This window comes from Sesamum indicum, unplaced genomic scaffold (genome assembly GCF_000512975.1).
Source record: "Sesamum indicum cultivar Zhongzhi No. 13 unplaced genomic scaffold, S_indicum_v1.0 scaffold00335, whole genome shotgun sequence".
In the NCBI taxonomy this organism is placed as follows: domain Eukaryota; kingdom Viridiplantae; phylum Streptophyta; class Magnoliopsida; order Lamiales; family Pedaliaceae; genus Sesamum; species Sesamum indicum.
Genome location: NW_011628228.1, coordinates 1,851 through 26,737, shown reverse-complemented (window position 1 = coordinate 26,737; position 24,887 = coordinate 1,851). Strand labels below are relative to the sequence as shown.

The 24,887-nt window shown below is 34.6% G+C and overlaps 2 protein-coding genes across 5 annotated transcripts; one reads left to right on the top strand and one right to left on the bottom strand.

Annotated features, from left to right (window-relative positions):
* The first annotated feature begins 1,722 nt into the window (after nt 1–1,722).
* LOC105180112 (L-aminoadipate-semialdehyde dehydrogenase-phosphopantetheinyl transferase) lies at nt 1,723–5,880 on the top strand. Its single transcript, XM_011103764.2, has 5 exons — nt 1,723–1,982; nt 2,329–2,461; nt 3,493–3,737; nt 4,502–4,673; nt 5,578–5,880. The coding sequence occupies exons 1-5, from the start codon at nt 1,861–1,863 to the stop codon at nt 5,737–5,739; spliced, it is 834 nt and encodes a 277-aa protein (XP_011102066.1). The 5' UTR covers nt 1,723–1,860; the 3' UTR covers nt 5,740–5,880.
* Nucleotides 5,881–11,124: 5,244 nt separating this feature from the next.
* Nucleotides 11,125–21,147, bottom strand: LOC105180111. 4 transcript variants are annotated; one of them, XM_011103762.2, is made up of 17 exons: nt 20,995–21,147; nt 19,765–20,269; nt 19,189–19,429; nt 18,148–18,428; nt 16,735–16,896; nt 15,784–16,557; nt 15,594–15,685; nt 15,165–15,227; nt 14,976–15,064; nt 14,816–14,890; nt 14,294–14,558; nt 13,926–14,152; nt 13,617–13,694; nt 13,354–13,424; nt 13,186–13,243; nt 12,248–12,467; nt 11,125–12,028 (listed from the first exon to the last, which is right to left on the bottom strand). In XM_011103762.2, the coding sequence occupies exons 2-17, from the start codon at nt 20,178–20,180 to the stop codon at nt 11,376–11,378; spliced, it is 3,765 nt and encodes a 1,254-aa protein (XP_011102064.1). In that variant the 5' UTR covers nt 20,181–20,269; nt 20,995–21,147; the 3' UTR covers nt 11,125–11,375. The 4 variants fall into 4 exon arrangements, with proteins under 4 accessions (XP_011102064.1, XP_011102062.1, XP_011102063.1 ...); XM_011103760.2 differs by having other exon boundaries at nt 13,926–14,558; XM_011103761.2 differs by having other exon boundaries at nt 13,926–14,558; nt 18,160–18,428.
* Between the last annotated feature and the right edge of the window lie 3,740 nt (nt 21,148–24,887).

Here is a 24,887-nt window from a genome sequence, read left to right as displayed (position 1 = left end):
CTACAGATATATCCTAATAGTGATAAGATCGCAGCAATAAATGACAATCGCTGGACTTTACGAGCAGAGGAGGTCTGTTTCTATCTCTATACATATGTGTGTCTATGTATATAAATGCTTGCATTTTTCAGGAGATACACATAACAAAAATATCTTGCTAATTGCTTTCATTTTAGTAAAACTTAGTTATAAATAAAAATAGAGGATAACTAAAATTTTAATAATTTTAAATAACTTATACAAGAGTGATAATTTTTTAATTTAAACTTGTAATCTATTAACTAATTTTATTTATATATTAATTAAATAATTTAATATTTTAATTATTAAAAGGTATATTTTTATATATAGATTTAATAAAAAAAAGCTAATAAAATAATTTAAATTAATTTTAAAAATTGGTATAAAAAAATAAATGGTTTCATATTACTCATCTTCTTAATATTACTTTGACACCCCTTCTACCTTTTGATAATTACAAAAACACCTCTAAGGACATTTCTATCTTTAAAAAATTATTTTAAAGGTCGACCTAGCCAACAGGAGCACTTTTGGGTTTTAAATGCTGCCAAGGGTGGTTTTTGTAATTTTTCAAAAGGCATAGGTGGTTTCTGTAAAAAGACAATAGATGAGGGGTGTAAATATAATTATCTTTTTTATTTAATTATGTAAATATAATAAAGAATTAAATAATAACACACATCAAATGTACTTTAATCATCTATACTATCATAAAAGAAAATATTTTTGTCATATTAATTTTTTAATATTCAAATTTATCCTTTATATTATTTTTTTCCTTCAAAAAAATTTCATCAAATTAATAATTTTAATAATTTTTTAATAATCTCACAATTTTATTTTTTATTTTTTTTCTGTTAACAACCCACTACTTTACCTTTCTCTCTCACCTTACTTCTACACATTTGTCACAATTTATAATTATAATATATGTTTTTCACACATTTCTTTTTTTTTTATTCTCTAACGCCAAGAAAAATTTTATATGCTCGCAAGAATCGCGTGCAAATGATAATTAGTTAGGGTAAAATAGAAGTATGAAGGGATGAGTAGCTACATGGGATAGATTTCTTTTGAAGTGGGATAATTTTATCATGCATCTTGATAAATTAAGTTATATATCAATTTTATTTTTAAAGAGGACAATTTTTTCATTCAATCAATACATTATCGTGAGTAAAAATAATAAATAAATTATAATAACTAGGCAAATACCTTCACGCACATTTGATAAAACTGAAACACGAAATCTCGAATTTGTTCATGGCATCTCATTTGGGTAAATTGCATTTTTTGTCCCATAAGTTGACATGTTTCCAATTTTGCAACCCTTCAACAGTGAAAAAAAACTTCTCCAGTTACATTCATATTTTACACTTTTTTCCTACTAAATAAAAGAGACAAGAGAACAAATCAACTATTTATATAAGGAAGAAGAAAAAATAAACTTTTTTCACTATATTTTTATTTATTGGTACATTTTTCTCTCAAATTCGCACCCACTCTCCTACATTTACCCAAAAAAAAATTAAAAGCTGCCCCTCTTGTGTCCTGAAATTGAAAAAAAATTACACATAAAATACAATGTGCGAATCATATGTAGTATGAAAATAAAATTAAAATAGAACCACTTATGAGCCAAAAAAAAAATGCAATTTTCCCTATTTCATTGCGAGACTTGGGATAGAATTAAAGGGCACCCTTTATCCATCAAGGAGGCCTTTTAGCATGAGAGTTGTGTGGGATTCATGACTCATGACTGCGCTACCCAACTAGGAAAAGCTTCGACCGGCAAAAACAAGAAAAGGGCGACCGTAACTGCAATTTATAAGGTGATAAATGGAGTTGGAGAAAGGTGTACAGAGATGGGTTGTTGACATAGCTGAGTGGGAACCTTCATCGGATGATTTCTCTCAGGCCATGGCTTTTCTACCCCACCACGAGTACGCCTCCATCACCAGGTAATTGCTTTTTTACTTTTCATTTTTCTGCAATATATGTTCGAGCTAAAATTTATCCTATTTCTTGGAGTTTTAAGCAATTTTTATCGGTATTCTGTGCTCTTGTCATTTTGATAAGCCGGAGGGCAATTGTTTATGCGTTGAAAAGTTAGTGAAGACTTGATAGTTCTACTTATTGTGTCTATTTTTGTGGGTATAAGCTATTTAGAGATAAGTTTCCTGTTTGTTGGGTTTGAATCGATTATTCAGTTTCAACCTTGTCTAGGAGTTGTATGTGCACCTGAAAAAGTTCAATTGTTTTGTAAAAGAGTTTGGGTATGAATTTGAAGTGATGTTCAATTGTTAGGTTTGTGAAATTGGAGGATCGGAAACGGGCACTTGTAAGCCGGTTGTTGCAGTATGCATTGGTGCATCAAGTGTTAGGAATCACATTTGATGATATCGTTATCAGACGAACTCCTGAGGGAAAACCCTTTCTGGTATAGCTACATTTTTATCGGAGTACTGCTTTCCTATATTCCTTTCATGGTTACAGTTCAACTAGGTTTCTACGATGGGAATGTAAGCCAGCTGATTGCATCCTTCTCTCACTAAGCTGAGGTAGAATTACATAGTCTAGTTGGATGGTTATGTTGTGAACTGTGGAAGGACAAAAGACGGTACAATCATATACGTCAAACGGAAAAGATATGCAAGCTTCATGAATCATATCTGAAAACAAGAGGCAAGAAAAATGTTGCAAATAGAAGTTTTTATTGATATGATATATTTTAATTGCAATTTATAATGAAATTCTCAGATACTTTTTCTTTAGGGATAGTGATCTGTGATGAAGATTTTGTGGCACAATCATGTGTTTGTACCTACCAGAATTAGGTTGATTTGTAAAGCTGTTTCGAGGATTTTACCTCTAAGTTTCAAATGAAATGGTGTAATTTGGTTTTTGTTTCACAACAAGCTGCCACTTTCAGAAGTGATAATGATGAAAATTATAGCTTCTTCTGGTGAGATTTCTTCTTTATGTATTTCCCTTTCTTAGCATTTCTCAGAGTCACTTGGGGTCTAAATGCGAAATTATATTATCCCCCAAAGAAGTTCTAAAATTACACTTATATCCCCTTCGAAAATTCTCCCGTTGCATCTACACCCGTCCATTATGGTTTTAATGAAAAATGCTAACGCTAACAAAAGTGAGTATTCATAATTTTGAAGATAATAGGGAAAAATTGTTAACTTACGTTAGCAACAGCAGAAGTCGGTAATTAACCCATAAAACAACATGAGGCCACTTCAGGATAAAATTTACTTTGCAAAAATACATGGGTGTCATGGAATTGTGTTCAGAGCCTGGATTTATAGCCGTTATGTGCATTATTTCCTCCAAATGCTAGCAAAAAGCAACATGTTGCTTTTTTATCTGCATTATTTTCTGTTATGTTAGCAAATAGGAAATTGTCATGGTCATCACTACGATGTATTTTATATCTCTTCTTCTATCCTTTCCTGCTAGGTAGGTGAGAACGTGAAGTTGGGATTTCCAAATTTTAACTTTAATGCATCCCATCATGGTGACTATGTTGCAATAGCATCAGAACCTATATGCCTTGTGGGGGTGGATATCGTTTCTCATTCCATTCCTGTGAATGAAACAGCTGACAAGTTCATACAGAGTTTCTCATCATACTTCTCTAGTTTAGAATGGTATTGCATCCTCAATGCTGGCTCTTCTGATGAGATGCTGAAAACTTTTTACAGGTATGACAGTCTCCTGTGCCTTACTATTCTACCAGTGACTGGTGTATATGATCCTCTTGAGCATAAGTTCCTTTACTATGGAAAATTACTAATATCTTATTCTACCTATGGAAAATATCTGTGCATGGCAAGACCACTAAGACTGCTGACTTAGCGAAGACACAATTTGCTAATGTGATAAAAATGTCCTTTCAGATTTCTTTACTTCTGCCCTTTTCCTTTACCTCCCGTTCTTAACAAGAGCATAAAGATTTCTTTGAGGAAACGAATTCCAGTAACATAAAAGAAGGATTTGATTAAGGTTACAAATGGGCGAATCTGACTTAAAGAAGTAAAAACTACTATTCTCATGTTTCTGGGTGCATAATGACCGAAGCATTATCATCACTAGTACATTTTATATTAACTTATTCATTCCAAAACTCCTATTTGAATGTCCTCACTGTATATGGAACTTAACACTGGTAGTAGTAAGAGAAAACATGTTTGATTTTAGAACACATTCTCCACAAGAACCATCTAAGACTAAGGTTTTGCATAAAGCATATTTATCAATACAACTTCATTTACTTGGCATCACTTTCTATCTTTGGAAGTACTTGAAATCAAATCCTCTTTGACCTCAAATACAAAAAAATTGAAGCCATGATCAAAGAAAGATAACTGGATTGAACATGAGAAGAAATAATGCCATGTTCACTTTATTGTTCCTCTAAATATGCTTCCTGCTTCTTTGGGTTTCTTTATGCCAATAATTCAAACAGATATTGGTCCCTGAAGGAATCTTTTGTCAAGGCCATGGGTAGTGGTGTAGGTTACAAGTTGGATGAAGTGGAATTTCACCACAAAAGCTGGGATGATATATTTGTCAAAGTTTCTGGGAGAAAATTGAAAGATTGGAAATTTTGGCTTCTAGAACTGGGACAAAACCATTCGGTCAGTCTTCAACTAGTCCTACTACTTCCTTTTGTCTTTTGTATGTTATATGGCCAGGGCCATTCTCAGTCTTTTATAATAAATTACAGCATAATTCCTTTGGGGCCAAGAGATACCAATTTGCTGCTCCAAATCAAGTGATTTTGAAGTTGGTGTACTGAGAAGTTGACTCCTGACGGCAGTTGTTCGTTAACTCTGAGTTCTGTCCGAAAAGATAATGACTATAGTATCATGCCAATCATTTCACTACGTTTCCCTTCTCGAGATTTTACCTCATCTTGATATTGACCTTGATTGTCCATGGCGTTTGTCAATTAGACAACCAAACTATCTCATTAAACGAGTGACTACTTATACATAACTGACATAAAGTGTGCCAATGACATTGGTCGCAAAGCCTGTCGATTTCCTACAAAAAAAAAATTCAAACTATTGCCAGTGTTGAATGCTTGAATTTCAGATCTATATCAAGCCATTTGTAGCTGAGTTTTATTATAGTGAGTGCAATCACACAAGCATCTGCAAACAAAGGACCTTGACTGATGAAGGTCGTGGTTTCTGAATGCCACTAATTATCCCCAGCTTTCAAATAATTGATCTGGCCTTTCGAGGTAGGAACCACATACTCGGGGACATTCTTGAGAACAGACCACTGGGTATACTTAAAATGTAAACTCAATGACCACATGAGATTGTAGTTTGTTATGTTTAAAAGTCTAAAACTTGTCTTGCGCAATTGAAATTGACTTACTGTGTCTGACAAACATGTTTGTGTATACTTCAGGGTATATGAATGGATGTATAAACTTCCTTGGTTTAGATAATTTGGTCGATTAGCATATTATCCTATCAAAGGCACAACGGGTCCACTCTAAATTGTGTTGCATTCATCTCTGTGCTGCAGGTATCCATTGCAAGAGGTCACCCGAGGACGGCCATCACGAGTTACAAGAGAACTCTTAAACAGACCGAGTTTGATGACAAGGAATATGATCTAGGACTCCATCTTCCAAATGCAAGTTTTACATTTCTGACAGTCAAGGATCTCATTCAGTTGTGCTCATGATGTATCATGAAACCTTCAAATTTCTGTTGAAGATGTGTCTGACAAGATATCAATTACTCAGTGATGCGGATGATGATCAGTTCAGCTGTAACATTTGTGCTAAACTTGGAGGAAACAACGCCTTTGCAAACTGTCGGCTCACCTCCTCAGGTAAAGTACATGCTCTCGATGAGTTGCTGTCATATATCTGTCCTCATAGAATCAAATCAGTCAGTTACTTTTTTCTTTTTCTTTTTTTTGCCGTAATTATTGCATCATTTGGAACTAGGATTGGACAAAATGTGATTGCAAGATCGTTAATCCTTACGATTTGTTTCTGATAGTATGAACAGTAAGCGTTTAAAATTATTCTGCTTTGTTTCTATTGTAAAAATGTATTGATGGCTGAACCTTGAGCTAAAGACTTTGGAGTCTTGCCAATTGGTTGGAATAATGTCAATCCGAATTGGAATTATGGCATAACAAGAGTGCCCTTGGTCAATTCATGGGATACCAAATCACATTTAGTACTCTTATCATTTCTTATAATCTAACAAATAGACCCAACCATCTTGACGATGTCGGCATAAAAATTGAATGAAAATTACTCCTTAGATGACTGATTTAACTGTTTAAACCTCTCTTGAAGAAGTTTGATCCGAGTGCAGGTATGTATATATATATGATCCGGCTCGAAAACTCAGCTTCTCCCCAAGCTAACGAGCTGCTCTGCGTGCGTAATCAATAATGTTTTTTGCAGACAAGAAACGAACATCACTTAGCCGGGATATGTCCCGACGGAGGTGCTCCGACGCTCAAGTCAGTTTTTTAGTCCGTTCAAGATCGCTTTTAATGTTAATAAAAGACAACTAGCAAAAAGATAGAACTTACCTTTTCCAAATACGTTCTCTTTCCTTATATCTCCTGCTATCCCGCCTCATTGGCAGGTTTATGCACGTATCCACGTTCATTGTCCACAACCCGTGAATGGTGCTAAGTGTCCTCATTTCTAGGCAGTAAGTATGTTCTGAATATGTAACCATCAAGGGATTGACTCCTGGTCAAAGACCTTCAAAGTATGTAGACCTTTTTACCCTCATCCGGAGGATATATTGGTCTTTTTTAAAGTTACCATCATCTATATATATATATATATATATATATATATATATATATATATATATATATATATATATATATATATATATATATATATATATATATATATATATATATATATATATATATATTATAAAGAAGTTGCATAGTTGAATATAGTTGCAAAACTAGGGTGAGTCGTTAGTACTAGTATTGACTTCATTATTTTGCCATCTACAACTCCGTTTTTGCTGCCATGTTCGTGTTTGTGGCCAGTTCATCTCAATAGGAGTTTAGATAGTTTGTCGTTGACCTGGACAAGTAAAAAACGAAGAGTAATATCGTGGACCAATTGAAATTTGGGATATTAATTTAGTGTCTCCACTCATCGGGGTCGACGACAAACTACCCAAATTCCTAATGAGATGGACTAAGCACGAGCAAGGAAGCAAAGGCGGGGTTGGAGATGGTAGAGTAATGAAGCTAATATTTGATTATATTCTTTTTATTTGTACTAAATTATTGCCTTTATTATTTGGTAAAAATAAATTACATATTTAATATATTTTTATTTTTGCTAATCCACGACACTACTATCCGTCTCTATTTGTTAGGGTTGACAACATATTATCCAAATTCCTAATAAGATGGCCTAATCACAAACACAGTGAAAGCAACAAAGGCAGGGTCTGGACAACACAATAATAATGCCAATACTTATTTTTTTTTTGTACATAAAACTTTTGAATTTCTTGTTAAAAATTAATTAAATATTCAATATATTTTTGTTAATATTTTTAGTTACAGAAATATTAAATAATTAAAAATAATAATTAACACTTAGTTATTATAATTGATAAACTAAATTATTGAATAATCATACTACCAATTATAATTAATAAAATTTGAATTAAATAATATATATATATGTACGTTGAAATCATTAATGCTACTAACAATTTGACGGCCTTTTAAAAGAAAATAGCATGGATCGTTAGTGCTAACGATTTGGCAGCCTTATCGGTAATAGCACTTGCAACTTACTCTAATTTTGCAACTCTCAAGTTGGGGTATAGTTGATTTTTTTTTTTTTTTGCACTCTTCCCTCCTAATGTTTGATGAAATAACACATAAATCTCCTATAATATGAAAAATTATATCCAACACTTAAAATTTATTTTCGCTTAATAAATAAGTTCCTCCATCAGTCAAATTTAACGAATTTGCTCATATTAATTGAATTTTTTTAAAAAAGATCAATATTTACCCCCAATTAACTTATTATTGACTTATAGCAGGTTAAATAAATTTTTTTATGATCATATTATCTGCATATGTCTTCACGCATTAATACATGTGATGAGGTATATCTTCACCGTTATTAGAATAATTTAGTTCGAAAAAAATTATTTGACCTACAACAAGTCAGTTTTAAATCAATCAAAAGTAAATATCATATTTTCATTCAATTTTTTATTAATATCAGCAAATTCAATGATTTTTGACTAATATATAAACTTATTTATTTGATGAACTTATTTATTAGACGGAAGTAAACCTCAGGAATGCTAGATGTAATTTTTCAAACTATAAGGGGTATACGTGTAATTACATCATATCTTAGCAGAGGGGAGTGTGATTATCCCTTTTTTCTGTGATATATCTATACTATATATAATTAAAAATGAGTGAATTAGGGTCTTGATTATTTTGATGTATCAATTTTAATATTTAATTAAATTTATTAGTTTATGTAACTTTCCACTCACCCACTCTTCTGACTTCCCATTTCCTCGTTATCTTTTGATAGTTACTTCATTCTTAATGTATCTATTTTTGACAAAACTTTTTCATAAATTTAAAATTTAATATTATTTTGTATATATTTTTATTAAATAATTATAAAAATTTGCACACATATAAGGTGTATCACAAATAACTACTATATAAATAGTCTGGTACATCTTTCTAAAGTATCTAAAATTGCATGTATATTCACTAATACCAATTCGTCTAAATTTAAATATCTTTGAAACTTTAATTAAATTTATACAAACTCATTGTAATTTATTTGATTTATATTTACTTAATTTGAAAATTTAATGTTTCCAACTTGTTATAAAATTTAGAGCTAAAAAAGTCTGCCATGATATGGATAAGTGTATACTATATTACTTCAATTTAAGTTTTTTAGCATTTAATTATCTTTAATTTTCATTTTGATATCTTTTTATTTTATTTTATGTTATTCGCCAAAAGTAATGAGTTTGTTTACATAATTGTGATAGTCATATGAAACAACATTTATATATATATACTTTCAAAAATTAACTTGAATTTTCTTACATTTTAACAATAAAACAATAAAATATATGAGTGAAAATTTAGAAGCGAAAAAACCAAATTAATATATAAAACTATTATGTCATCATGGATTTAAAATTTGAGATTGAAACATAGTTTCCTCTATAACCAAAAGTGCCTTCAAATATATCAAATATTTTATCATTTATTTGCATAAATATTAGAATATAGGGGCTAATTATAAAATGATAAACTTTTGTAATTTAATTCAACAAATCTAGAAGATGGTAATTAATATTACGGAATGTAATTTTAAAATCCTATCACAAGTTACAAAATATTAAATTTCAAACTAAGTTGATAATAAATAGACAAATTTCAAAAGAATCTGTGCAATTATAGTCAAAATTTTGGAAATACTGTTGTAATTTGAAACTAAACATTAGTTTAAAATATGTCATTCTTTCAACATAATAATACCAGCGGTATCAAACAAATAAATAAGATTACACGGAATATAATAATAAAAAGATAGGAAAATTTTATATGTATAAAAAATTATAAGGTCTATTTATATTCAAATCAAACTTTGGGGAGATTTCATATAACTATCTAACACTTAATTCACTCAATTAAGAGATAAAACCTTTTGCGGGGATCTCAACAAATTTCGTTAATACAATTAACAATTAAATTTAATTTTGTTAATAAAATTAACAATTAAATTTGTTTGGTAGACGTCGAACGTGAAAGTACTAAATACAACTTCTTAAATTCGAACAAATCTACCTATAATAATTACATCAAACTTAAGCGAAAAATAATGTCATGAACCCTAATTTTTTATTCCGAAACCCAATAGTTAGATGTATTTATTTTAGGATAAGAAAACCTTAAAAAAATCAATTTTCATTTCTGCAACAGTGTCTGGAAATGAAATTACTAACAACCACAGTCGGGCACACTCATGCGCGTAAGATATTTAACTATAATTACACATCAATGAAAAAAAAAATGAAATAATTGATATCTTTATATATATATATATATGTTCATAAATTTTGGCCATAAAAACTTTTGAATAAAAGAAAAATAAAAGATTTTAAAAAATGATAGGATACTAGTAAGTTGCAGTTACCAAATCAAACATGAACTGAGAACTTTGATTACACAGTGCTACTATATATTAGCTACTTTATATGTAAGTCGAGAGATATTTTAGCAAAATAATAGAGAAGTCGCGAGGCACAACCCCAAAATCCCAAACAAAGCCCAAAGCAATCAAAAATTTCAACAACCGGCAATCACGAATTAAATAAAATGACCCTCGATGATGAAGCACACACATACATACATACATGTATACATACGACAGAAACATGATCATGAACCAATCATTAGTTTCCAAACATAGAAAAACGACAAATTAAACTCCGACAGAGGTACATAACAATGAATTTTAATGGCTAATATCAGGTTTAAGTTCAAAATAGATATCATCTTGTGATGTATCAATCAAGCCTAACCGAGGGGCAAAACCATACTTCACAATCTTGAGCCTCTCACAAAAATCCCAAAATCTACACTTACAATCAGCATGAAGTAGCAGGAAAGAACAACTCAAAAGGAAAAAGGAAGATCTTCATGTCAAACTGTAAATAGATATAAATTTACATGAAAAAGAAACATCCATACAACAGACCAAGGAAATATCAAACTGTAACATTTTTGCTGGTAATCAATTCAGCAAAAGGGGGAATAATGTTTCTTATTTAATAGTAAAACGAGATACAGCGATAGAATTAAGTACCTGACAATGTGATCATGTCTGTCTCTGTAATGAATCGCTAGAACTTGTAACCCCAAATTGCACTTCAAAAAATCTGAAATCAAAGCTAGACAAACGAAGTATAACGTCATCTGCAAGTATGACATGAATTTGACTAGGGAAAAAAGTATTATCCACATAATTACCATAATACTATAAACAATTCAAGCTTTTCCATAAGAAGATGCTGACTGAGTAATTTTGATAGTTCTGACAAGGACATGTTGTTTGAAATACATAAACTTACAAGGATTTCCTGAACAATTTTCTACGAAGTAATTCCATAATTACAACTGGCACACTTTGCCAAGACGAATCTTAAAGGCAGTGCGAACCAACAAATTCCCCAACCCCTTGAAAAACAAAAGAAAACCACTCTTCTGCAGCCAATTAAGTCTTCCACAAGCTGTACAATAAGAAGTTAATCTTAAAACATATTTAATTCTGCAAGGTCATCCATAGGTATCTCAAGGCCAATGGAATCATGGTCTTGTAACCCATCCACATCAAAATTGAACCAAGAATTGAGATCCTGTGCTCCACCAATGTCAGACTCTACACCTAGTTCTTCTATACCGTCTATGTCATTCAATGGCAAATTAGCAAACTCCATAGACTCCATATCGTTCGATGAAGCTGGGGGAACATTACCAGAGGACATAAATCTAACATCCTTTTTCCGGTTACCGCTATTTGCCGATTCACCAGAACCACTAGCTGATGGATGTACGGAATTTGTTGTGTCTGTGAATTTGTTGACAAACCCATTTGCTGATGTAGAAAGCTGAGCTGTTTTCTGTTTGGGCTTTGATTTTGCTTTGCGCTCACCCTTAGAGCCACCCATTGACGACCGTCCAGCCTTGACTATGGTATTTCTGATTGATGTGTCTCTATCTCTGTCCCTTTCACTTCTTTTTCCCTTTGCACCATCCAAAATGCCTAGAGCAGATGAAGCTCTAAAGACAGCCCCGCCAACATCATCAAGCAATAGTTCCTTTCTCTTTGCTCTATTTGATATTGGCCCATTTCTAGCAAAAGCTTGATCAGTTTGGTGAATCAAAGTATCAACTGAACAGCCATCTGCATCACCATATAAGAAGGTTCAATACAAACTAATGCCCATGAGCTAGCAACACGAAATAAAAATCAAAAGGTTCTAAGAGCAATATCGTATTTCATATAACTCAGAGCTTTATGCAGGAGCTGAGACAGTAAAACCAATTACCATACAGTAACTGTTATGAACATTCACTCGCACAACAATCCCTTGGTGACTGCATTTAAGATTGAAGTACTTACCATTAGCACCTGCCAGACTTGCACCAGCAACCTGCTCTATTTCATAAAATCGAGGAGGTGCAGCAAAAATGATATCCCGAAGTGCAGGTTCAGAAAAGCAACTTGCTCCTGAATCTTCAAATTTCCGGCATCTGGCTAGCGTCCTCCTTAGAAAAGCCAAAGCAACTTGTTTCGACACCTTTGCAATCCCATGTTTAGAGGCAAAGCTTCCTCTAGTTGCCTGTCAATCATTCCAAGAGGCGTTTTCACTATTCAAATCTGGAGGTAGTTTTGAAATTTAACATACAAGGATGATAATATCTAAGGAACTGAAGTACATAATGAGAACTTAAGGTACTAATGAGCTGCCAAAAAACTTGGTAACAAACATGCATTGAAGCCCATCTTCTCGGAGAAGCATTAATTGTCCTTAAGACTTCAGAAAGATCCAGACAGTTTCCACCACCTGAACTAATGCCATTCATGTCAACCTGCAGCCCGCCCAATAGATGAACTAGTCTAGTTTTCTATGCTTGTTGATATAGGAACCCACCTGAAATGACTCTTACAGTAACAAATATATACCCCCTCTTCAAGCTAAAGCAAAGAGATTATCCAGACATTACTTTGTCCCAGAGCACTAGGCTTCATATGAAATAAATTTCCAACTAACCTATTTGAAAACATCTTATCAGCAATACAAAACGTGATTGCTAAAACAATAGTTAGTTACTTAAACCTACAGACAAACAACTTGAGCAAATGGCAAAATCAAATCCCCCCCCCCCCCCCCCTTGATAGATTACCAGTCACTTTCTCCTTTATGAGGTCCTTTCATAATAAACCTTACTTCATGAAATGGATAAGAAAAAGCCTAATAAAAATGAATGACATGTATGTTCTCCTTGAAGGCTTATAACGATCTATAGAAGAATGATTAGAGAATAATTCATACTGACCAAAAGTTTCTTGTATGCCAACTCAACAAGTTTGTCCATTGCAACCTGTTCAGGGTCCCTGAGGAGAGTAAAAATTGTCTATCATTACAGGAAATGAACCACATTGTTACAGTTAATCACACATCGGTTAAAAGGAATATGAAAAAAGTCCGAATAACATGTATTTACCCTCTTCCAATGTTCTTGCCTTCTTCAATAGCCATGTATATTTTATCCAAGCAGGACTTCTTCTTCCCAATCTGGAGGTTAAAGCACAAAAAAATGAAGTATACCAAGTGAATTTAAGATAAATAAAGATTATGGCATATTGCCTTAGTAAGACTTCAATAAACAAAAGAAGGAAAAGGGAAAAAACATATGGCTCTTTGAACCATATATTAATGGCCAGCACCCAAAAAAAGGAAGAAGTAATCAATGCTGTGCAAGATGACCTGTTCATGAAGCCCCCTCTCTAGCTGATCAATTTCACTGTTAATCACCACCTCATCTTCTTTATCATCCAAAGCAGGCTGTATGATGACAAACAATAAGTAAGCCAAGAAAGTGATCTTTACATGAGCAGTAAAGATGATTGAACATGTGACATATCATCAGACTACACACACACACATATATATATATGTAACTCGCAGCACTTCTGAAATTTGCAATTAATTGAGGAAGGACCATATTCCATAGATGAACTAATAGAACAACGAAAACTTATGATCAAAATCTGCTACTAAAAACCCAACTATTACCACAGCTTTCACGAATAGGCCAATGCTTTGTAGTTCTAGAATGAGCTTTTCTTCAATCCCCATTTGCTCATATTGGCCATCAAAGGAAGGAATGCCACAATTATTTGTCTGCATATTCTGGGGAACATAATCACATCTTGAAAGTCTAACCAACACTTCAACCTCAGAGTGCATATATCCACTGTCTCTTTGCAGCACCTCTTGGGCAGCAGAGCTCCTTTCAAAGTCTGCATTTCCGTTACAAGAAAAGATTATGTGTGTGTTACCATTTTTCTGAGTCTGAACACCAAAAGTTGGATCACAGAGGTCCAGCTTATCCATCTGTTTACTTTCAGCACTAATAAGGAGGCAAGAATCATTAATTGAACCTCTAGGTCTCCCAAATCCAGTTTCTTCAGATTCTTCGACCTCATCTTCCACAATTACAGCTGAGAGTACCCTTTGATAAAGTGGGGTAACTATGTCGTATCTTTTCTCTGCTTCTGAGCACCCAAATACAGAAGAATTTTGAAGTTGTTCAACAAATTCCATCCCATCTGAAGAATTCTTCAACCCAATTTTATTTTTCATGTGTCTATTTCTTCCAAAAGAGAGAGAGTCAGGCGCTGCAAGTTCTTCAGGGACATAATCATCCTGATAAGAAACAAGTACACTCTGAATATTAGATGAATAGATTCACATAAAATTCCAACAATTTGTCCCCACAAACATTTTCAAAGAGAAATAGCACAGCAGAGTGCATGCAGATAAGTGGTCCATGTGTTATAATCCTTGGTACAAAGGCTCCCCCCTGGATTTTTTTCAAATTGGACCACATAATTATAAGAGGGATAAAATTTGAATATAGGCCAATGCATGGCGAGATATGATGGGAGATTGCAATTACTAACCGATTTCCACTGAACAGCATTGTCATGGGTACAGTTCTGATAAGAACTTGTTTGTGATCCTTCAGCCAATTTAAGCTGATCCGAAAAAATAAAAAAGAAAATCATTAGGAATCAACTAGCAATAGATATATATGTTTTACAAATATGTTGAAGTCATCACCTGTTCTGATAAGTATGATTTTTCATATGGGCCTATAGGAGTAAACAAGGACTCAACTGTTTTCCAGAATGCACTAGGACATGCATTAACTGCATCAAGCAAAGATAATAGTAAATTATTCACCCAGCATATTTGAGATAAGTCGTATGGTAAATGTGATAAAAAAAGGAACCAATAATGAATGCATACGGCTAGAACTGCAAGCAAGATTAGCAGCTACCAAGAGCTCCTCACGGTCGTCCTCTGATTCCCCTGAAAAGTAATCATACGTTACCACAGTAAAGAAAAACAAACTTCGGAATGTACTTCCAAACAAATACCATTCTGGAGTGGACATAGTCCATCTAAACAGCACCCAGTAGGCGCTAGTTCTTAGATATCTAATGCAGTGGTCGAAGGCACGTATAAGCATTACCAACAGCCCATGCAGTCAGAGCAGCATATGGAGAACTAAGAGGAGATAGACTGACAGCAAGAAAAGTATCATCCACTAACCAATTCATGTGAATCATCAAAAGGATAAATGGCTAATTTTCTCCAATGCTGCATTGACATCGAAGGCATGCAAGGCAAGGAAAAGACAAAGATATTCCAACAATGCATTACATCAAGGCTTACCGCTACAATCTGGGGAACCCCCGGTAGCCATGTGGCCAAGACGAGAAAAGCCTTTGCGCTCTGATTGCTTTTTTAGAGGACGGCCTGACTTGCTGTAATAGTAACACCAAACGCCTTCATGAGTAAGAGGAAACAACAAAAGGAAACATAGAAGTTGATGTCAGATAATCTGCGAGGAAAGTTCCAGCACCTTCCATTCTTATCAGAACCGGGCCTTGCATTTCGTAGAGGTTTGGTTGGCATCAAGTTATCCATCTTCTCTCTAGTGGGAGAAATGCTAGTCCTAGAAAATGGCGAGACTCTTCCACTACGCCCTTGTCTCCTCACACCCTCACCAATTTCTTCTTTGACCATAATTTTATTCTTTTTCATTGGAACCGTGGTAGTCCCAACATTCTGCACAGCATTTCCATCCTTTTCCTCCACATCTGCACGGTCTAAACCCTTCTCCTTTATTCTGATTTCACCAGCACCAGATTCTTCACTTTCAGAAAATCTTGCAGGAGATGGAACATTTTCAGGTTTAAGTTTAGTATTCTGGTTTGCACTGGCTGAACTCTTTGTTGGTAAAGAAGCACTGGTACCACCAGCGCTCAACCGGGAACTGAAATCTGAAGGTGAGCATCCCTCAGATTGCATCTGTACATCATCGTGGTTCGATACAGGAATTAGGTTTGTTCTCCTCGTTCGAGAAATCTTCTGTGGCCTCTGACCAACCCATTGAGTTATGGGTGGAGATGATGATCCTGCAGGTATAGAACGCTTCCGATTGTTAGCCCCAGCAACTGTAGGAGCTTTGTTTACAGCCTGGGGCTGTTCCCAGCTCTCCAAAGTTCCGGAGATACGAGGGTTGTTAGAAGCTGAATGAGCTGCGACCATAGAGCCACTTCGTGGTGCCCTTGAGGCCTTCCCTTTTAATATCGGACCAGGACCAGTGGCATGGTTGTCCTCACGACTATTCATCCTAAATCAAGAACCCAGCACATGTATCAACCATATAACATCTAGTTTAAGCTCAAACAAAAACATTATGCTGGACAACCAACAGCAGAGGGAGTGATGTGCTAAAGATAGATCAGAAGTTTACAAGTATGCTAGTAATTTCACGAATCATACAGAAAATGGGAGACATGCACTTTACCTAACGTTTACTCGTCCTAAGGGCCGCTCTTTAGTTGGTCCAGCAGAAAGATCCCTTGAGAGTATTGATTTTTCTTGTTCATTTTTGAAGGTTGTACGACCACTAGAACCAGCGGGAGAGGATATAGGATCTAATTTGTTACTGCCACCAGAGGCCCCTGATCTGTCAATTTCCAAGAGCGAAAGCCTCATATATTAAAACCAAACACAAACCAAAAGAGTAAAGCAAAATTGCCTCAAGTCAGAATATCAATTTGGCTTGAATAAGACCATGGTTGACTCAGTGAGTCAGAGAAAAACCAAATTTTCAGAGTCAAAGAAAGATGTACCAACAAATAACACTATAAATTGCACAACATAGATAACCTAACCTCCCTTCATAACGATTTGGCAGGAAAGTTGTGAAAATTAGCCAATGACTTCTTAATCCAGTGATGCCAAAATCATTTTTGGGAGGAACAGTGAGCACAAGGTTTCTAAAATCATGGACCTATGAATTTGTTTTAAAAGAAATATACCCAAAGAGCATAATCATTTTCAAGAGGATAGACCAACAAAATTAACTATAGTGTAATACAAAAAATTGTTCCAAATAACTTAAACAAAGTCAAGATGGTAGGTTCTTAATTGAAAGAAGGTACAACAATGATAATAAGTAAATGGACAATGGACAAACCACTCAAAATTCAGCCAAATGCTATTAATCGAAGCTTGCTTGAGCTTGGTTTGTCAACTAACAAACTACAAGTTGAACTTCTACCATAGAATGATGTTGATGCTTGGCTGAAGTCAACTTAATCTAAGAAATAGTAAATTAGATAGAAAGCCGCCAAGCTACTTCCAGTTCAACAAATGCTCACTCCAAAGATTGGTTAACTAAAAATTAATGTTTCTCATACAGTATGTAAGCTAGTTAAAAAAGAATTTGAAACCCAAGCTTATAAATGGGTGTTCAGCTCCAATTAATTCATCCCGACTTACGTAAATGACTAAACCGGTTCAATGGTTATGCACATCTACATATAACATGAAATGCTTAAAGCTCTTGTAGATGAGAAAGGAAGTGAAAATTTTAAAGCATGTAAGCCACTTCAATATAAATAAAAATTGTCCCAAAAGTGTTTAGAGAATGATACTCAGAGAACTCCACTAAAATATATCAAAAACCATCCAACGTTTCCACGAAATCAGATCCACACTACAAACAATGAAGAAATGCAACTCCGTCCTACACACCAAGTTCCACAAAATCAATTCCATCTTGAATTTAACACCCAGGGAACCATCTTCAGTCTATATGATCCTACTAATAACATGATGCCAACAGAATCACCCAGAAAACAATGACAAAATGAAGCAAGCAACATAACTGAAAGAATACAGGTGTTTCGGTTTGTTTAATGGACTCACTGACCTGAAACCATACCTGGAATCACCGGACTGCAGGCTCGATTCACTAGGAAGCTTATGATGCATAGTTCTTTTCAGTTCACCATCACTGTCAACAGATCTTGAAAATACAGCACCAACTGAGCGTTTCCTTTTCATTTTCTTGTCCCACCCTTCTCCACCAGCAGGTAGTCTTCTTATTTTTTCCTCAACCATATCATGGTCTGCATTGGTATCTTTTAGCAAGTCTCTTTCTTTTGACACCATCAAAGGCTGCCGTAATGCTCCACTATTTCTGCATTCTGCCTGAAAGTGGGGAAAACATTGGTAACATTTTCAATAAATCAATGAAATGAAATAGCACAAAGACCTAGAGGATAAGAAGATAAATGATGGAACTGGAATAATAAGCTAGGCGATTATAAAGCACAAGAATGTCCAATGGGAACTAATGTTCATTGTGTAAATAGAGTTTTAAGCTTTTAAAGATTGTTAAAACCCAACCAAAAAAAAAAAAAAATTTGCTCAATTTTAAAGATATACATCTTAGTAGCTACCATATGTTATTATGTTATATTAAAATACTTGAGAAAGATAACAAAGAGTATCTACTCATTATTTTGAATAATTTGAACCAGAAGGTCACATTAGAAAAATTATTTTTCTCTTTGGGGCTTTACTCTATGATCATGAAAATATATAATTGAAATCAATATACTGGTCATGAAAACTGTTCCCAAAAGTGGCTGTCAAGATTTCGCCTACATCATAAGCTATACTCTTTTCCATAATATGTACATTTATCACTCAAAGATATCAAAGGCCTCAAGACAAAATGTGTGGTTGACATGTGTTCTAGTATTTTATAGTAACAAAAGAAAGAAATCTTTTCCATGGCCTTCATGGCCCCTGTTAACTAAGCATACCACAATCAAATAAACACCGAAGAAAAGACGAGAGATTTAAAGAGGCGGCAGCTCGTGTTGATCTTTTATTCTTGAATAGGAAATGTAGATCCAAAAGCAGAAAATGCTGGAAACATTAAGAAATTAATGCAGTTACAAACCCGAGTTTCTGCTACTGACGTCCGTAAGCGCTTATTAAGTCCAACACTCTTAGGCCGATCATCAAACTTCTGACTTCCAAATTCTGTAGGGTTACGATGTACCAAAGACCCAATTTTCAAGGTTGAACCAGAGCGTTCATTTGTTATCATATCATTCCGTTGCTGCTGCTTCTTAGAGGACACGGCCTCACAATATTTGTTCAACTTATTTAAATGATCATCCAACTTTTTTGCTCTACCACTGGTCGAAAATAAGAGATAAGATTTTAGAATAAATAATCAGGTTAGGATAATAATTAAATGTCAGGATAGCATGAGGGTTAATCAGTTTGAAGATAATACTTAGATTAAAGGTCAAGTTTGATCAGCTTAGGGCAAATGTCCCAAATTACGACATAACAAAGAGAGGGAAGAATATTACATAAATGCATATCATAATTGTTATATATGTCACAGTTCACATCAGCACGACAAGAAAAAATAGATGCAATCTGACAATTTAAAATGCATTGACTCCAAGACCCCAGCACCAGGGACATTTTGCGAAGAGAACAATTACAGCAAGACAAAGTTTACCTGGCTTTAAAACAAGTGTCTGCAACACTCGCTCTCAATCGCTTCAACTCCTCTACAGCCCCAGGAGACGAATTCTTCAGATGGGCAGCACCAAAAGAGTTGTCTTCTGAACTGCTCCCAACAGAAGAACCAAGAACCCTCTTTAAGTCACCGGACCGCTCATTCTTTGGATCACCCATAACAATCGGCTCCAACATCAGGCACTGAGATAGTGTAGTCACCTCTCCTGAAGGGGTAGCACTAGCCCTAGAATTTGCTTTCCCAGAAGCAAAATTCCTGCTATCGGCACCATCTCTGAAACTTGTAGACCTATCCAAAGTGGGAACAGCATATCCCCTTTGCCCATTTTGGAAGTTCCCTGCAAAACTGGAGTCAGGACTGGCTGACGTCAACTCAAATCTCGCGTTTCCAGCCATTATTAATTACGGTGAAAATCTCATATTTATAGAGTCGGTTTCCGCTCAAACATTTGTCAGCTACTTTAGCAGCTAGTAACTAGCAAAACCTAGCAAAAACAAGTCATCAGGAACATCAGCAATCATCAAATCAAAGTAAAACTTATTAATCAAAATAATTTTCCCAGCTAAGACAGGGAAAACCTAAGTTCAGATATGCTAACTACTGCAATCCACCTGACAAATTTTACAGCTGGAGAAAATTGCCTGGACAGAAAATTGTAAACACTTGCATGACCAAAAACAACATTTTCATACAACTTTAAAAACCCCTACAACCAAAAAGTGTCCTATGCCTTCAAAAACAATTCAGATATATGCAACATTACCTAAAGAGAGGAAAAAGAAAATAAGTGAGGTATAGCAGAAAACTAAATGCAGAACATGAAAATCCATAACTCATTCCACAGCACTTCTCTTTGGTGATCAGAAACCAAAAACTGCGAACCCAAGTAACGTTCATCAAGAAGAGCCAAAAATCATTAAACAAAGAGACATTTAAGCGCATCACCAACCACTAACTCGGATTTCCAAAAAAACATATATACAACAGTCAATCCACCAAATTCAGCAAACAATTTCATAAAATAGACCAAACAAAAACCGAACCGGCGCACCAAAACACTTCAAAATTTCATTCAGAGTCTCAAAAACACTAACTGAAAAAAGTGCAAGATTAGGGTTTATCAACAATTCCCCGCTTCTTCAGAACACAAAACTACACAACATTTAGCTCAATTCAATTAAAGAACTATGAGTCAGCCTAGAAGTCAACCTGCATTCGTCAATCACAGGGATCAAAGACAGAGAAACACTGTGAAAAGAGAGAAAAAAAGAAGTACACAGAGAAAGCTCGTAGAGAGAGAAACTACGGCTGTAATGAAACTGTGCGTCTCCTTTTTGTTCTCCTTTTAATTTTATTTTTATTTTGTCGCCGAAATATTTTGGGCGTATATATAGCATAGTACGGTTGGGCCCACTGACTACAATTTAGGGTAAGGAATAGAATGGATTGGGTGTAGTACAAGCTCCCTAAAATTTAGGGTTCTATTTTATGAATCTAATTTGGGTGTGTTTGATTTTAGTTGGGATTTGAAATGGATACAAGTTCATGGTTGAAGTCTTGATTTCTAGAGATCCATTGCTTGGACAAAGATATACTTTGTAGTTTGATGAACAGAACATAGATTGTGTGTTTAGATAGTTATGAAATATGATCGGGATTTAATCGTTACATGTGTTGGTATGATGTTAAAAAGATTAAAATTACAATCATTTTATTTGATCGTAAAAAAAGGAAAGTCTACATATTTTGTTAGAATCTAATATAAAGCGGAATAGATCTTTGTTTAATAGATCTCGACTCAACACGTGTATCCTTTTGAACTATTGTAGAATGTCATGATCTTGTCTAAAAATATTATATTTATTGTGTGCCAAGCTTATTTATTCTTCGTGTTTAACCCGACAGATTCGACACGGTACGGCGCTTTTAGGCATAGCCATCAGTTGTCCGTCGTAGGCCCGTAGCTTGAAAATGACGATTTTTCATTAGCTTATATTATAATATAGTAACACTCAAGAATTATGTAACTCTAACAAATAGCTCTCATGCACCTAATCATTCACCCCAACATAGACACATGCAATAATTACATTTGGACCCTTCGAAAGTGCGAAATATATATATTTACACATTTTTTCAAAATACAAAATTATATTTTTTTTAAAATAAAATTTCAAAATTACACCTATACCGTTTCAAAAATTTATTGTTTATACCTGATCCGCTTTCGTTATAATTTGGACAGAAAATGCGGATGTTAGCAACAAAAATTACATAATTTACAATGTTATCTTTGATTTAATTTTTCCATGTAATAATTTTATACTTACAAGGAAAAAAATATAATAATGTTAACTTCACTCTCTCTCTCTCTCTCTATATATATATATATTACATATATTTATCTCCTTATAAGTATGAAAATATATACGAAAATATTAAATAAAGATCAAAATTAAAAATTAATGTAATTTTTTTGTTGACGTTAATATTTTTCATCAAATCCTAACGGAAAGATGTCAAATATAATTAAATATAGAACTTTTGAAGGGGGTGTAAACGTAATATTAGAAAAAAAAAAAACACATTTTCAAAGGAAGTTTAAGTGAAATTAACCCTTCTTATTATAAATAGCAATCTTTTGGGCATATATATATATATATATATATATTATTAAATAAATGATTAGAGAGAACACATTCACTAGCCAAAACGAGTTTGTTGCTTTCTCAAGTTTTTTTTCTAAAAGAAACCACTCGAGGGTGTGGAGAGCTTTTCAAGGTCCCTGTCCCTTCTATATTAAATCAAAAAGAGAGGAATGTACGACGGGGAAAACTGACTCCTAAGAATTGCCTACAAAACTATTAATGAGGAGTACTATTATGTTACAAATGTAATCAATGAAAGCGTAAAAATGAGCACTACTCCCATACAACTATCCGTGCAAAATAAAACTAGGGTAATAAGTTGGAAGAGCAGTTTGGCGTGTCAAAAAGGTTCTGTTAGTCCACCAATTTTTAATAATCGTGTCCAACTTAATACCTGCAGAGTTCTGCCAAGATTATCTCCAAGCAAAAAGAAGAGGATGTCTCATTTATATAGTTTATTCACATTGTAGGTGTATGAATTATAAGCATAATAAAGGAGAAGGATATAATGCTCGCATCTAGGCGATCTAGAAAAACAGCATAAAAGCATGCAAATCTAAGTTGTGCAACTCCCTTACCAGTATGCACCATAAGAATGGGGGGGAGGGATACCTTAAAAAACAGGAGGATAAGAATAAAGAAATCCAAGCATGGTACTCACTAGTTTCAAGAACAAAGGTGAGTGAAACCAGGGGTGCTAAACCTGTACAAAATGAAGATAAGGTAAGCATAAAAAGTCCAGATGTAGAATACTTGTGATCCCACCTTTGATCTGCTCGTGTGATGAGTATGAAGGGTGTAGCTGAGCAAGATTGATTGGAAAAGTAATCTATAACTTTATTACCTTCTCTGAAGATATGGATGACTTTAGTTTCCAACTGCAAGAGGGAATTTTTAATGTTCTGTAATAGTCCTTGCAAATGCCAAGCGCCTTTGGATTGTCTAGATATGAGATGTATGACATGAAATGCATCTACTTCAATCCAAACATGAGTGAAACCTTTATAGAGGTAGTAGTCTTCTGTAAAGGGGTAGGAGCTATGCCACTACGTTGGTGGTGCTACCCGACGGTTAAAAAACAAACACATAGAACCTCCTCTTCATGGTTTCACAGTAGGCCTACAGTCCCTAGATTGCCTTTGGAAACACCATCGGTATTAAGTTAAATCCACTTGGTTCAGGTTTGAGTCATGACACCATAATGGTTTATGGGCTTTGGTCTGCTACAAATGAGGGATGATGAGAGAAATCACAACAAATCTACCTCCCTTCAAGTGCTCATGTTTCCAAAGTTTACATTTGGCGATTATTTGTAGGTGTTCCATAATTTTGAAGATGATTAAGCTTTCTTTAAAGATTGTTCCCCACTGCTTGACATCATTTCTAACAGTCCAGATATGCCAGAGAATCAACAAAGGTATGAGATCTCTGGTATGAAGATGTTGGGTTTCTTTGTTCTTGCAGACTTGAATAAAGGGAATGATTGTATTGGTATTAGGGAGCTTATTAATGTGAAACTTTTAGGCAAAATAGCTCCAGACTTGCATTGACTGTTCTTTGGATAGAAAAAGATGTTCAACTATTTCTTTCATGAGGAACAACAGTAGCATTTGATCTCCACTGCAATTCAATCATGAAAGAGTCTCCGTAGAAACACAAAAAAATTGTAGGTGGGATAAAAGGGGATCAAATCTTCTTGAACAAGGTGAGTTCTGATTTATGATCCCTAATACTCTCCTAAGCTGATTTTTCCTATGTTAGACATCTTCCAAAAAAGTTGATCCGAAGCCCTTGGGAGAAGGGGACAGAGGTGATCTTTTCAACCAGTTATGGGGGAAGCTCCGATTGCAGTCTGTGAAGGTTGCACTTTTAGTTCTGCCAGTACAAGTACACAGGAGTATGTGTAAGAATTTCTTGATCAACCATGTTCTTAAGGGGGCCCTTCTATCATCCACCAGTCATACCAAAATGATATTGCTCCAATGCCCAAGCTCCAGAAGATATTCCTGCCTTATTTTGCATAACCTTTTCCAGATGGCAGAGTCATCTTTAGTGACGCGGGCTCTTGGAAAATCTCCTCCACAGTACTTGTTGCGAGTAAACTGAGTCCACAAGGAATTCTACTACCTAAATCTCCACTAAAGCTTAACTGAAAAAGGCTTCCACAACATCTCTTAAAGCCGGTGGTGAGTTTTAGAATATGGTTTGGTGGGTGTGTTGGTCTAGATCACGAAGAGATGGGGATTTGTCAACTTTTGGGCAGAAAGGTGTTACGTTTGTGAACGTTGGACCATATGATCGGGGCTTGATTGATGTGGGTTAGATTTTTCTGGAGAAATAAATATGGTGGTGTCCCATTGGGTTAGAAGAGTGGGTTGTAAACAGGTGGGCTCGATGAGTGATGGACTCAGGCAACTTTGAGGAACTATCACCCCCTATTTACTTCTGGAAATG

Bases quoted from the DNA above. Each gene is read 5' to 3' on its own strand.
- LOC105180112 (XM_011103764.2), top strand. From the start codon at position 1,861: ATGGAGTTGGAGAAAGGTGTACAGAGATGGGTTGTTGACATAGCTGAG. The intron at 2,462-3,492 runs GTATAGCTACAT...CTTTCCTGCTAG, and splicing joins CTGAGGGAAAACCCTTTCTG to GTAGGTGAGAACGTGAAGTT. The intron at 3,738-4,501 runs GTATGACAGTCT...TAATTCAAACAG, and splicing joins ATGCTGAAAACTTTTTACAG to ATATTGGTCCCTGAAGGAAT.
- LOC105180111 (XM_011103760.2), bottom strand. From the start codon at position 20,180: ATGGCTGGAAACGCGAGATTTGAGTTGACGTCAGCCAGTCCTGACTCC. The intron at 13,695-13,925 runs GTAATAGTTGGG...GTCATCATACAG, and splicing joins GCCTATTCGTGAAAGCTGTG to CCTGCTTTGGATGATAAAGA. The intron at 12,029-12,247 runs GTAAGTACTTCA...ATGGTGATGCAG, and splicing joins AAGTCTGGCAGGTGCTAATG to ATGGCTGTTCAGTTGATACT.